Source organism: Mustelus asterias, chromosome 17, assembly GCF_964213995.1.
Source record: "Mustelus asterias chromosome 17, sMusAst1.hap1.1, whole genome shotgun sequence".
Taxonomy (NCBI): Eukaryota; Metazoa; Chordata; class Chondrichthyes; order Carcharhiniformes; family Triakidae; genus Mustelus; species Mustelus asterias.
Window position 1 is genome coordinate 64880380 of NC_135817.1, and position 13939 is coordinate 64894318.

Genomic DNA, 13939 nt, shown 5'->3' on the forward strand with positions numbered 1-13939 from the left:
CGAGGGGAAGGGGACGGGCGAGGGGAAGGGGACGGCGAGGGGGAAGGGGACGGGCGAGGGGAAGGGGACGGGCGAGGAGGACGGGCGAGGGGAAGGGGACGGGCGAGGGGAAGGGGACGGGCGAGGGGAAGGGGACGGCGAGGGGAAGGGGACGGGCGAGGGGAAGGGGACGGGCGAGGGGAAGGGGACGGGCGAGGGGAAGGGGACGGGCGAGGGGAAGGGGACGGGCGAGGGGAAGGGGACGGGCGAGGGGAAGGGGACGGGCGAGGGGAAGGGGACGGGGAGGGGAGAAGGGACGGGCGAGGGGAAGGGGACGGGCGAGGGGAAGGGGACGGGCGAGGGGAAGGGGACGGGCGAGGGGAAGGGGACGGGCGAGGGGAAGGGGACGGGCGAGGGGAAGGGGACGGGCGAGGGGAAGGGGACGGGCGAGGGGAAGGGGACGGGCGAGGGGAAGGGGACGGGCGAGGGGAAGGGGACGGGCGAGGGGAAGGGGACGGGCGAGGGGAAGGGGACGGGCGAGGGGAAGGGGACGGGCGAGGGGAAGGGGACGGGCGAGGGGAAGGGGACGGGCGAGGGGAAGGGGACGGGCGAGGGGAAGGGGACGGGCGAGGGGAAGGGGACGGGCGAGGGGAAGGGGACGGGCGAGGGGAAGGGGACGGGCGAGGGGAAGGGGACGGGCGAGGGGAAGGGGACGGCGAGGGGAAGGGGACGGGCGAGGGGAAGGGGACGGGCGAGGGGAAGGGGACGGGCGAGGGGAAGGGGACGGGCGAGGGGAAGGGGACGGGCGAGGGGAAGGGGACGGGCGAGGGGAAGGGGACGGGCGAGGGAAGGGGACGGGCGAGGGGAAGGGGACGGGCGAGGGGAAGGGGACGGGCGAGGGGAAGGGGACGGGCGAGGGGAAGGGGACGGGCGAGGGGAAGGGGACGGGCGAGGGGAAGGGGACGGGCGAGGGGAAGGGGACGGGCGAGGGGAAGGGACGGGCGAGGGGAAGGGGACGGGCGAGGGGAAGGGGACGGGCGAGGGGAAGGGGACGGGCGAGGGGAAGGGGACGGGCGAGGGGAAGGGGACGGGCGAGGGGAAGGGGACGGGCGAGGGGAAGGGGACGGGCGAGGGGAAGGGGACGGGCGAGGGGAAGGGGACGGGCGAGGGGAAGGGGACGGGCGAGGGGAAGGGGACGGGCGAGGGGAAGGGGACGGGCGAGGGGAAGGGGACGGGCGAGGGGAAGGGGACGGGCGAGGGGAAGGGGACGGGCGAGGGGAAGGGGACGGGCGAGGGGAAGGGGACGGGCGAGGGGAAGGGGACGGGCGAGGGGAAGGGGACGGGCGAGGGGAAGGGGACGGGCGAGGGGAAGGGGACGGGCGAGGGAAGGGGACGGGCGAGGGGAAGGGGACGGGCGAGGGGAAGGGGACGGGCGAGGGGAAGGGGACGGGCGAGGGGAAGGGGACGGGCGAGGGGAAGGGGACGGGCGAGGGGAAGGGGACGGGCGAGGGGAAGGGGACGGGCGAGGGGAAGGGGACGGGCGAGGGGAAGGGGACGGGCGAGGGGAAGGGGGACGGGCGAGGGGAAGGGGACGGGCGAGGGGAAGGGGACGGGCGAGGGGAAGGGGACGGGCGAGGGGAAGGGGACGGGCGAGGGGAAGGGGACGGGCGAGGGGAAGGGGACGGGCGAGGGGAAGGGGACGGGCGAGGGGAAGGGGACGGGCGAGGGGAAGGGGACGGGCGAGGGGAAGGGGACGGGCGAGGGGAAGGGGACGGGCGAGGGGAAGGGACGGGCGAGGGGAAGGGGACGGGCGAGGGGAAGGGGACGGGCGAGGGGAAGGGGACGGGCGAGGGGAAGGGGACGGGCGAGGGGAAGGGGACGGGCGAGGGGAAGGGGACGGGCGAGGGGAAGGGGACGGGCGAGGGGAAGGGGACGGGCGAGGGGAAGGGGACGGGCGAGGGGAAGGGGACGGGCGAGGGGAAGGGGACGGGCGAGGGGAAGGGACGGGCGAGGGGAAGGGGACGGGCGAGGGGAAGGGGACGGGCGAGGGGAAGGGGACGGGCGAGGGGAAGGGGACGGGCGAGGGGAAGGGGACGGGCGAGGGGAAGGGGACGGGCGAGGGGAAGGGGACGGGCGAGGGGAAGGGGACGGGCGAGGGGAAGGGGACGGGCGAGGGAGGGACGGGCGAGGGAGGGGACGGGCGAGGGGAAGGGGACGGGCGAGGGGAAGGGGACGGGCGAGGGGAAGGGGACGGGCGAGGGGAAGGGGACGGGCGAGGGGAAGGGGACGGGCGAGGGGAAGGGGACGGGCGAGGGGAAGGGGACGGGCGAGGGGAAGGGGACGGGCGAGGGGAAGGGGACGGGCGAGGGGAAGGGGACGGGCGAGGGGAAGGGGACGGGCGAGGGGAAGGGACGGGCGAGGGGAAGGGGACGGGCGAGAGGGAAGGGGACGGGCGAGGGGAAGGGGACGGGCGAGGGGAAGGGGACGGGCGAGGGGAAGGGGACGGGCGAGGGGAAGGGGAGCAGGGAAGGGGACGGGCGAGGGGAAGGGGACGGGCGAGGGGAAGGGGACGGGCGAGGGGAAGGGGACGGGCGAGGGGAAGGGGACGGGCGAGGGGAAGGGGACGGGCGAGGGGAAGGGACGGGCGAGGGGAAGGGGACGGGCGAGGGGAAGGGGACGGGCGAGGGGAAGGGACGGGCGAGGGGAAGGGGACGGGCGAGGGGAAGGGGACGGGCGAGGGGAAGGGGACGGGCGAGGGGAAGGGGACGGGCGAGGGGAAGGGGACGGGCGAGGGGAAGGGGACGGGCGAGGGGAAGGGGACGGGCGAGGGGAAGGGGACGGGCGAGGGGAAGGGGACGGGCGAGGGAAGGGGACGGGCGAGGGGAAGGGGACGGGCGAGGGGAAGGGGACGGGCGAGGGGAAGGGGACGGGCGAGGGGAAGGGGACGGGCGAGGGGAAGGGGACGGGCGAGGGGAAGGGGACGGGCGAGGGGAAGGGGACGGGCGAGGGGAAGGGGACGGGCGAGGGGAAGGGGACGGGCGAGGGGAAGGGGACGGGCGAGGGGAAGGGGCGGGCGAGGGGAAGGGGACGGGCGAGGGGAAGGGGACGGGCGAGGGGAAGGGGACGGGCGAGGGGAAGGGGACGGGCGAGGGGAAGGGGACGGGCGAGGGGAAGGGGACGGGCGAGGGGAAGGGGACGGGCGAGGGGACGGGGGACGGGCGAGGGGAAGGGGACGGGCGAGGGGAAGGGGACGGGCGAGGGGAAGGGGACGGGCGAGGGGAAGGGGACGGGCGAGGGGAAGGGGACGGGCGAGGGGAAGGGGACGGGCGAGGGGAAGGGGACGGGCGAGGGGGAAGGGGACGGGCGAGGGGAAGGGGACGGGCGAGGGGAAGGGGACGGGCGAGGGGAAGGGGACGGGCGAGGGGAAGGGGACGGGCGAGGGGAAGGACGGGCGAGGGAAGGGACGGGCGAGGGGAAGGGGACGGGCGAGGGGAAGGGGACGGGCGAGGGGAAGGGACGGGCGAGGGGAAGGGGACGGGCGAGGGGAGGGGACGGGCGAGGGGAAGGGGACGGGCGAGGGGAAGGGGACGGGCGAGGGGAAGGGGAGCGAGGGGACGGGTGAGGGAAGGGGACAGGAGAGGAGGGGCAGAGGGGAATGGGTGGGTTGGCGTGGCCAGGGGGGAAGCGAGCGGGGGGTGGGGCGAGCGAGCGGGGGGTGGGGCGAGCGAGCGGGGGGTGGGGCGAGCGAGCGGGGGGTGGGGCGAGCGAGCGGGGGGTGGGGCGAGCGAGCGGGGGGTGGGGCGAGCGAGCGGGGGGTGGGGCGAGCGAGCGGGGGGTGGGCGAGCGAGCGGGGGGTGGGGCGAGCGAGCGGGGGGTGGGGCGAGCGAGCGGGGGGTGGGGCGAGCGAGCGGGGGGTGGGGCGAGCGAGCGGGGGGTGGGGCGAGCGAGCGGGGGTGGGGCGAGCGAGCGGGGGGTGGGGCGAGCGAGCGGGGGTGGGGCGAGCGAGCGGGGGGTGGGGCGAGCGAGCGGGGGGTGGGGCGAGCGAGCGGGGGGTGGGGCGAGCGAGCGGGGGGTGGGGCGAGCGAGCGGGGGTGGGGCGAGCGAGCGGGGGGTGGGGCGAGCGAGCGGGGGGTGGGGCGAGCGAGCGGGGGGTGGGGCGAGCGAGCGGGGGGTGGGGCGAGCGAGCGGGGGGTGGGGCGAGCGAGCGGGGGGTGGGGCGAGCGAGCGGGGGGTGGGGCGAGCGAGCGGGGGGTGGGGCGAGCGAGCGGGGGGTGGGGCGAGCGAGCGGGGGGTGGGGCGAGCGAGCGGGGGTGGGGCGAGCGAGCGGGGGGTGGGGCGAGCGAGCGGGGGGTGGGGCGAGCGAGCGGGGGGTGGGGCGAGCGAGCGGGGGGTGGGGCGAGCGAGCGGGGGGTGGGGCGAGCGAGCGGGGGGTGGGGCGAGCGAGCGGGGGGTGGGGCGAGCGAGCGGGGGGTGGGGCGAGCGAGCGGGGGGTGGGGCGAGCGAGCGGGGGGTGGGGCGAGCGAGCGGGGGGTGGGGCGAGCGAGCGGGGGGTGGGGCGAGCGAGCGGGGGGTGGGGCGAGCGAGCGGGGGGTGGGGCGAGCGAGCGGGGGGTGGGGCGAGCGAGCGGGGGGTGGGGCGAGCGAGCGGGGGTGGGGCGAGCGAGCGGGGGGTGGGGCGAGCGAGCGGGGGGTGGGGCGAGCGAGCGGGGGGTGGGGCGAGCGAGCGGGGGGTGGGGCGAGCGAGCGGGGGGTGGGGCGAGCGAGCGGGGGGTGGGGCGAGCGAGCGGGGGGTGGGGCGAGCGAGCGGGGGGTGGGGCGGGCGAGCGGGGGGTGGGGCGAGCGAGCGGGGGGTGGGGCGAGCGAGCGGGGGGTGGGGCGAGCGAGCGGGGGGTGGGGCGAGCGAGCGGGGGGTGGGGCGAGCGAGCGGGGGGTGGGGCGAGCGAGCGGGGGGTGGGGCGAGCGAGCGGGGGGTGGGGCGAGCGAGCGGGGGGTGGGGCGAGCGAGCGGGGGGTGGGGCGAGCGAGCGGGGGGTGGGGCGAGCGAGCGGGGGGTGGGGCGAGCGAGCGGGGGGTGGGGCGAGCGAGCGGGGGGTGGGGCGAGCGAGCGGGGGGTGGGGCGAGCGAGCGGGGGGTGGGGCGAGCGAGCGGGGGGTGGGGCGAGCGAGCGGGGGGTGGGGCGAGCGAGCGGGGGGGGGGGCGAGCGAGCGGGGGGGGGGGCGAGCGAGCGGGGGGGGGGCGAGCGAGCGGGGGGTGGGGCGGAGCGAGCGGGGGGGGCGAGCGAGCGGGGGGTGGGGCGAGCGAGCGGGGGGTGGGGCGAGCGAGCGGGGGGTGGGGCGAGCGAGCGGGGGGTGGGGCGAGCGAGCGGGGGGTGGGGCGAGCGAGCGGGGGGTGGGGCGAGCGAGCGGGGGGTGGGGCGAGCGAGCGGGGGGTGGGGCGAGCGAGCGGGGGGTGGGGCGAGCGAGCGGGGGTGGGGCGAGCGAGCGGGGGTGGGGCGAGCGAGCGGGGGGTGGGGCGAGCGAGCGGGGGTGGGGCGAGCGAGCGGGGGGTGGGGCGAGCGAGCGGGGGGTGGGGCGAGCGAGCGGGGGGTGGGGCGAGCGAGCGGGGGGTGGGGCGAGCGAGCGGGGGGTGGGGCGAGCGAGCGGGGGGTGGGGCGAGCGAGCGGGGGGTGGGGCGAGCGAGCGGGGGGTGGGCGAGCGAGCGGGGGGTGGGGCGAGCGAGCGGGGGGTGGGGCGAGCGAGCGGGGGGTGGGGCGAGCGAGCGGGGGGTGGGGCGAGCGAGCGGGGGGTGGGGCGAGCGAGCGGGGGGTGGGGCGAGCGAGCGGGGGTGGGGCGAGCGAGCGGGGGGTGGGGCGAGCGAGCGGGGGTGGGGCGAGCGAGCGGGGGGTGGGGCGAGCGAGCGGGGGGTGGGGCGAGCGAGCGGGGGTGGGCGAGCGAGCGGGGGGTGGGGCGAGCGAGCGGGGGGTGGGGCGAGCGAGCGGGGGGTGGGGCGAGCGAGCGGGGGGTGGGGCGAGCGAGCGGGGGTGGGGCGAGCGAGCGGGGGTGGGGCGAGCGAGCGGGGGGTGGGGCGAGCGAGCGGGGGGTGGGGCGAGCGAGCGGGGGGTGGGGCGAGCGAGCGGGGGGTGGGGCGAGCGAGCGGGGGGTGGGGCGAGCGAGCGGGGGGTGGGGCGAGCGAGCGGGGGGTGGGGCGAGCGAGCGGGGGGTGGGGCGAGCGAGCGGGGGGTGGGGCGAGCGAGCGGGGGGTGGGGCCGAGCGGGGGAGGGGCCGAGCGGGGATGGGGCCGAGCCAGGGGAGGGGCCGAGCGGGGGGAGGGGCCGAGCGGGGGGAGGGGCCGAGCGGGGGAGGGGCAGAGCGGGGGGAGGGGCAGAGCGGGGGGAGGGGCAGAGCGGGGGGAGGGGCAGAGCGGGGGGAGGGGCAGAGCGGGGGGAGGGGCAGAGCGGGGGAGGGGCAGAGCGGGGCGAGGGGCAGAGCGGGGCGAGGGGCAGAGCGGGCGAGGGGCAGAGCGGGGCGAGGGGCAGAGCGGGGCGAGGGGCAGAGCGGGGCGAGGGGCAGAGCGGGGCGAGGGGCAGATCGGGGCGAGGGGCAGAGCGGGGCGAGGGGCAGAGCGGGGCGAGGGGCAGAGCGGGGCGAGGGGCAGAGCGGGGCGAGGGGCAGAGCGGGGCGAGGGGCAGAGCGGGGCGAGGGGCAGAGCGGGGCAGAGCGGGGCGAGGGGCAGAGCGGGGCGAGGGGCAGAGCGGGGCGAGGGGCAGAGCGGGGCGAGGGGCAGAGCGGGGGGAGGGGCAGAGCGGGGGGAGGGGCAGAGCGGCGGGAGGGGCAGAGCGGCGGGAGGGGCAGAGCGGGGGGAGGGGCAGAGCGGGGGAGGGGCAGAGCGGGGGGAGGGGCAGAGCGGGGGGAGGGGCAGAGCGGGGGGAGGGGCAGAGCGGGGGAGGGGCAGAGCGGGGGAGGGGCAGAGCGGGGGGAGGGGCAGAGCGGGGGGAGGGGCAGAGCGGGGGGAGGGGCAGAGCGGGGGGAGGGGCAGAGCGGGGGGAGGGGCAGAGCGGGGGGAGGGGCAGAGCGGGGGGAGGGGAAAGCGGGGGGAGGGGAAAGCGGGGGAGGGGAAAGCGGGGGAGGGGAAAGCGGGGGAGGGGAAAGCGGGGGAGGGGAAAGCGGGGGGAGGGGAAAGCGGGGGGAGGGGAAAGCGGGGGGAGGGGAAAGCGGGGGGAGGGGGAAAGCGGGGGAGGGGAAAGCGGGGGAGGGGAAAGTGGGGGAGGGGGAAAGTGGGGGAGGGGGAAAGTGGGGGGAGGGGGAAAGTGGGGGGAGGGGGAGTGGGGTGGGGCGGAGTGAGGGGGGGGAAGTGATGTGACATCCTTTAAACTATTAACTAAAAGTTTGATGTTTTGCTTAAAGCCATCACCAGTCCTTACAGGGTTATGAACAATATAATTCTGCCGAAAAAATCCTTACCCAGTCTATTTAAATGTGTTTTTTTAGAAAACTTAGATCAGTTGCAAATTAGTATTTGTAAAGTTTAGCACCCATTTGAAGAGATTAACCTGAATTGTAAAATCACCATTTTGAACGTTACCTTCATTTTTCAGTTGCACTGCAAAAAGAAACAAAGTAAAAATGTCCATGTTATATTATAAGATGATGCAGCTTCAGATACAATACCTGGGATGCAGTGCTGCTGCCTTCCCTCCAATATTCTATAATTTTCTGAACAAGATGGTACTTCTCTGCATTAGACGGCATAACAACATTATGTTTTGCTAAATATTGAAATATTATCTCACGGTGGATCTTCTTCCTTTTTAGCAGCTCTTCGGCACTCTGGCTGTAACTCAGTATGGCATCAATGGCTTCTGCAGGTGATAGAACAACCGGAAGATTGTTAACAACGGAAAAATCCCAACCCAAGATGCACAGAAATTCTTTTAGCGAGGCAGTTATGATTATCATAGAATCATACAGTGGAGAAGGAGGCCATTCATCCCACCAGGCCCTATCCCCAAAACCCCATTCATTTACCCTAACTCGTCCCCCCTGACACTACGAGGCAATTTAGCATGGCCAATCCACATCACCCGCACATCTTTGGACTGGGGGAAGAAACTGGAGCACCCGAAGGAAACCCACACAGACACAGGGAGAACGTGCAGACTCCACACAGACAGTGACCTGAGCCGGGAATCGAACCCAGGTCCCTGGCGCTGTGAGGCAGCAGTGCTAGCCACTGTGCCGCCCCAAACTCTCAGCATTGTACTACATTCCTATTGCTGTGGCTATCTCTTAATATTGTCTTAATATTCCCCCCTCCCCACCTGACCCCTAAGGGCCAGCTACCAAGTTAACTCCCCAACAACAACAGCATGGTTGCAAGAGGCCTTCACTGATAAAATAGCAACACAGAGTTCCCTTGCTGGGTTACTTTTCTTCCGCATTGCACTACATGTTAAAATGGCACAAAGGTGTAGAGTTAAAACTAGGAGCATAGGAAATAGGACATAGGAACAGGAGTACGCCATCCAGCCACTCAGGCCTGCTCCGTCATTTAATAAGATCATGGCCTAACTCCATGTATATACCCTAGGCTCTTGATTCCCCTTCTTAATAAAAATCTATCTCAGACTTAAACCTAACAATTGAACCAGCATCCACCCCCATTTGAGGAAGAGAGTCCCAAACCTCCATCACTCTCTGCATGTAGAAGTGTTTTCTAACATCTCTCCTGAACCGCTTGGCCCTAATATTTAGATAATGGCCACTGGTTCTAGAGCCTTCAACTAGTGGAAACAGTCAATACTTATCCACCCTGTAAATATTTTATCTATCAGATCACCCCTCAACCTTCTAAATTCGAGAGAATAAAGCCTTAATTTGTCTAATCTCTCCTCATAACTTAACCCCTGAAGTCCAGGTATCTGATTGTCTGGAAATTCCAACAATCGGAATACATTCTGACACACCATTCCTTCCCTCTTCGTGGTTTGAGAAAGATAAGTAACAATACACTAGTAGCACAAAAGCATCAGAAGCCTGTACTAATACCTACTGAGTTTTCTCATTTCTTTTGCTCTTCCTTTATGCAAAGGCCAAATACTAAGATTTTTTTTACATATCAATTAACCCCTTTAGCTTGCACAAAGATTTGAAGCTGGATTGCAATTCTGACCCCTCAACCACCAGAACAAGGATTCCAAGCTTTCCTCGAACACAGCTGTCATTCCCATTTGGGCTCTCATGTATGTAAGCTGCACAGTTCACAGATATTGACTCCAATAGACATCCAGCCTCTGGCAGTTAAGTGATTCAACTTTTGTCACAGATGTGAAACAATTTCATTGAACATAGACAATAGAACATTACAGCGCAGTACAGGCCCTTCGGCCCTCGATGTTGCGCCGACCAGTGGTACCAATCTAAAGCCCCTCTAATCTACACTCTACACTATTGCTTCAATTCCGCTGCCTCGGCACAGCAGCCAGCATAATTAAGGACCCCACGCACCCCGGACATTCTCTCTTCCACCTTCTTCTGTCAGGAAGAAGATACAACCAGCCGGCCCGATGGTAGTGGTTATCATTGATTAGGCGGCACAGTGGTTAGCACTGCTGCCTCACAGCGCCAGGGGCCTGGGTTCAATTCCGGCCTTGGGTCACGATCTGCGTGGAGTTTGCACGTTCTCCCCGTCTCTGCGAGGGTTTCCTCCGGATGCTTCGGTTTCCTCCCACAGTCCAAGAATGTGCAGATTAGGTTAATTGGCCATGATAAATTGTCCCTTAGTGTCAGAGGAACTAGCGGGGTAAATAAGTGGGCTTACGGGGATAGGGCCAGGGTGGAACTGTGGTCAGTGCAAACTCGATGGGCCAAATAGCCTCCTTCTGCACTATAGCGATTCTATGGAACCGACTCATGAACAGCTTCTTCCCTGCTGCCATCAGATTTTTGTATGGACCTACCTCGCATTACGTTGATCTTTCTCTACATCCTAGCTATGACTGTAACACTACATTCTGTACCCTCTCCTTTCCTTCTCTATGAACGGTGTGCTTTGTCTGTATAGTGCGCAAGAAACAATACTTTTCACTGTATGTTAAAACATGTGACAATAATAAATCAAATCATTTCATCCAATTGCTCCAAAAAAAGTGGCGAAACATTGTGCAAACTCATCTTCGAGACCACTCCTGCCAATTTGATTGCTACTGTCCACATGGAGATTAATATCCCCCTCAACCACCAATAGTTTTGTACTTAATGCTCTGTTCAATGGTATAATATTGTTAGGAGGCCTATAAACTACTCCCACTGCTGTTTCTTGACTCTTGCTATTCCTAATTTCACCCATATTGATCTTACTTCATGACCTTCTGAGGTCAGATCCTTTCTCACAAGTGTCATATTTTACTATCACTACCTGTCCTCCTTCGCCATTCCGCCTGCCAGTCTTTCCGAAATATTAGGCAGCTTGGAATATTTACTTTCCAACCTTGATCACCTTGAAACCGTGTCCTGTAATGACAATTAGATCTGAATCACTTACCTCTATTTGTGCCACTAGTGCTTCCATCTTGTTGCAGATGCTTCATGCATTCAGATAATTGCATTATTATATTTCTATTCCCTGCAATGACCCTATTCACTGATGTACAATCATTAAGCCTCTCCCTTCCTGTCTGATTCCCTTTACCCACGTTGCTATACTGTCCCGAAGTCTCAACCCCTCACTTTGGATTTTGAAATCTTCCTACCCCCCCAACAACACCCTCCCCTCCTCACCATCCTGATCCTTTTTGTTCGTTTAAAGCTCCAATATTCCAAACCACCTAAATATTAAACAATTTTCTCTTTTATGGATGATTATAATGCTGTTTACATTCTGCATGTTCTCTGTTTAGGTCAAATTAGGTCCCTTTCAGCTTCCTTGATTATAAAGCAAACTGACTGGCAGCTTTATGCAGGACAGCAATAATTCTACAATATTGAGAGCCAGCATTTCAGTGTGTTGTGGGGGGGGGGGGGGGGGGGGGGGGGGAAGGGGGAGGGTGGGAGAAGGGGGGGACGGGAGATCAGTGCGGGGGCGGGATGGGGGATCAGTGCGGGGGGGGGACGGGGGATCAGTGCTGGGGGGACGGGGGATCAGTGCGGGGGGGATGGGGATCAGCGCGGGGGGGACGGGGATCAGCGCGGGGGGGACGGGGATCAGCGCGGGGGGGACGGGGATCAGCGCGGGGGGGACGGGGATCAGCGCGGGGGGGACGGGGATCAGCGCGGGGGGGGGACGGGGGATCAGCGCGGGGGGGGGACGGGGGATCAGCGCGGGGGGGGGACGGGGGATCAGCGCGGGGGGGGGACGGGGGATCAGCGCGGGGGGGGGACGGGGGATCAGCGCGGGGGGGGATCAGCGCGGGGGGGGGATCAGCGCGGGGGGGGGATCAGCGCGGGGGGGGGATCAGCGCGGGGGGGGGATCAGCGCGGGGGGGGGATCAGCGCGGGGGGGGATCAGCGCGGGGGGGGATCAGCGCGGGGGGGGGATCAGCGCGGGGGGGGACGGGGGATCGGTGCGGGGGGGGACGGGGGATCGGTGCGGGGGGGACGGGGGATCGGTGCGGGGGGGACGGGGGATCGGTGCGGGGGGGACGGGGGATCGGTGCGGGGGGGACGGGGGATCGGTGCGGGGGGGACGGGGGATCGGTGCGGGGGGGACGGGGGATCGGTGCGGGGGGGACGGGGGATCGGTGCGGGGGGGACGGGGGATCGGTGCGGGGGGGACGGGGGATCGGTGCGGGGGGGACGGGGGATCAGTGCGGGGGGGACGGGGGATCAGTGCGGGGGGGTATGGGGGATCAGTGCGGGGTAGATGGGGGTGAGTGCGCAGGGAGGGGTCTGTGGCCAAAGGCTGGGGTCTCCATGGAGAAGGGACGGGTGACTGGCGGAATCTGTGTGGGGGGGGGGGGTCAGTGCAGGGGGGGGGACAGGGGGTCAGTGTCGGGGGGGGACAGGGGGTCAGTGCAGTGGGGGGACGGGGTCAGTGCAGGGGGGGGACAGGGGGTCAGTGCAGGGGGGGGGGACAGGGGGTCAGTGCAGGGGGGGGGACAGGGGGTCAGTGCAGGGGGGGGGACAGGGGGTCAGTGCAGGGGGGGGACAGGGGGTCAGTGCAGGGGGGGGGACAGGGGGTCAGTGCAGGGGGGGGGACAGGGGGTCAGTGCAGGGGGGGACAGGGGGTCAGTGCAGGGGGGGGACAGGGGGTCAGTGCAGGGGGGGGGGGGACAGGGGGTCAGTGCAGGGGGGGACAGGGGGTCAGTGCAGGGGGGGGGACAGGGGGTCAGTGCAGGGGGGGGACAGGGGGTCAGTGCAGGGGGGGGACAGGGGGTCAGTGCAGGGGGGGGACAGGGGGTCAGTGCAGGGGGGGGACAGGGGGTCAGTGCAGGGGGGGGGGGACAGGGGGTCAGTGCAGGGGGGGGGGGACAGGGGGTCAGTGCAGGGGGGGGGGGACAGGGGGTCAGTGCAGGGGGGGGTCTCTATCACCCACCTGTGTCGCTCTCTATCTTTAACATGCGGTTGGTGACGGTGTCGGCGAGTGAGAGGAGCTCCCCCTGGCCGAGGCTCTGCAGGATCTCCCGGCAGCCGCACAGCTCCGGCTCCGACAACAGCGACATCGCCGCCCCGCCTGGGCCGCAAGTCCCCGGAATGGGGTTCCGGGCAACGCCGGTACCCGCCCACAGGGTTCCGGGCAGCGCCGGTACCCGCCCACAGGGTTCCGGGCAGCGCCGGTACCCGCCCACAGGGTTCCGGGCAGCGCCGGTACCCGCCCACAGGGTTCCGGGCAGCGCCGGTACCCGCACACAGGGTTCCGGCTCGGTCTGTGCGCCGGGGACATCAACTGTCCGCACCCGACACTGAAAATTCCTCCGAACAACACCGCGTCTTCAATCATCAAACTCACTGCCCGCCCCGAGGGGTCAAAATAGCCCGGACCCCGCACCCTGCCGGAATTATATAACCGACGCACCAGAGAGACACCGGATGGTTCGGGACCAGAGAGAAGCTCAGGACAGAAACAGAGTCAACATGTCAGTGTGGGAATGACACTGGGAATGTCAGTGTCGGAATGACACTGGGAATGTCGGTGTGGGAATGTCAGTGTGGGAATGACACTGGGAATGTCAGTGTCGGAATGACACTGGGACTGTCGGTGTGGGAATGACACTGGGAATGTCAGTGTGGGAATGGCACTGGGAATGACAGTGTGGGAATGGCACTGGGAATGACAGTGTCGGAATGACACTGGGAATGACAGTGTGGGAATGACACTGGGAATGTCAGTGTGGGAATGGCACTGGGAATGACAGTGTCGGAATGACACTGGGAATGACAGTGTGGGAATGACACTGGGAATGTCAGTGCGGGAATGGCACTGGGAATGACAGTGTGGGAATGACACTGGGAATGTCAGTGCGGGAATGGCACTGGGAATGACAGTGTCGGAATGACACTGGGAATGACAGTGTGGGAATGACACTGGGAATGTCAGTGCGGGAATGGCACTGGGAATGACAGTGTGGGAATGACACTGGGAATGTCAGTGCGGGAATGACACTGGGAATGTCAGTGTGGGAATGACACTGGGACCGTCAGTGTGGGAATGACACTGGGAATGTCGGTGTGGGAATGACACTGGGAATGTCAGTGCGGGAATGACACTGGGAATGTCAGTGTGGGAATGACACTGGGAATGTCGGTGTGGGAATGACACTGGGAATGTCAGTGCGGGAATGACACTGGGAATGTCAGTGCGGGAATGACACTGGGAATGTCAGTGCGGGAATGACACTGGGAATGTCAGTGCGGGAATGGCACTGGGAATGTCGGTGTGGGAATGACACGGGGACTGTCGGTGCGGGAATGACACTGGGAATGTCAGTGTGGGAATGACACTGGGAATGTCGGTGTGGGAATGACACGGGGACTGTCGGTGCGGGAATGA

General features: G+C 68.1%; 2 protein-coding genes across 3 annotated transcripts in view; one reads left to right on the forward strand and one right to left on the reverse strand.

The window, feature by feature from the left end:
- Window positions 1-12617, reverse strand: part of c17h3orf38 (chromosome 17 C3orf38 homolog) — a 15673-nt gene extending 3056 nt beyond the window's left edge. Inside the window, exons 1-2 of the mRNA XM_078232845.1 lie at window positions 12485-12617; window positions 7624-7814 (exon numbers count right to left, since the gene is read on the reverse strand). Of these exons, the coding sequence (XP_078088971.1) occupies window positions 7624-7814; window positions 12485-12611 (318 nt within the window). The 5' untranslated portion in view covers window positions 12612-12617. The remainder of the gene's footprint in view (window positions 1-7623; window positions 7815-12484) is intronic.
- A 178-nt stretch (window positions 12618-12795) lies between these two features.
- LOC144506558 (uncharacterized) overlaps window positions 12796-13939 on the forward strand; it is a 41342-nt gene continuing 40198 nt past the window's right edge. Inside the window, exon 1 of one of the 2 annotated variants that reach the window (XM_078232835.1) lies at window positions 12796-13025. The gene's annotated coding sequence lies outside the window, so the exon portion shown is untranslated. Of the gene's footprint in view, window positions 13052-13939 lie in introns of both variants that reach the window. The other variant, XM_078232836.1, reaches the window with a different exon arrangement.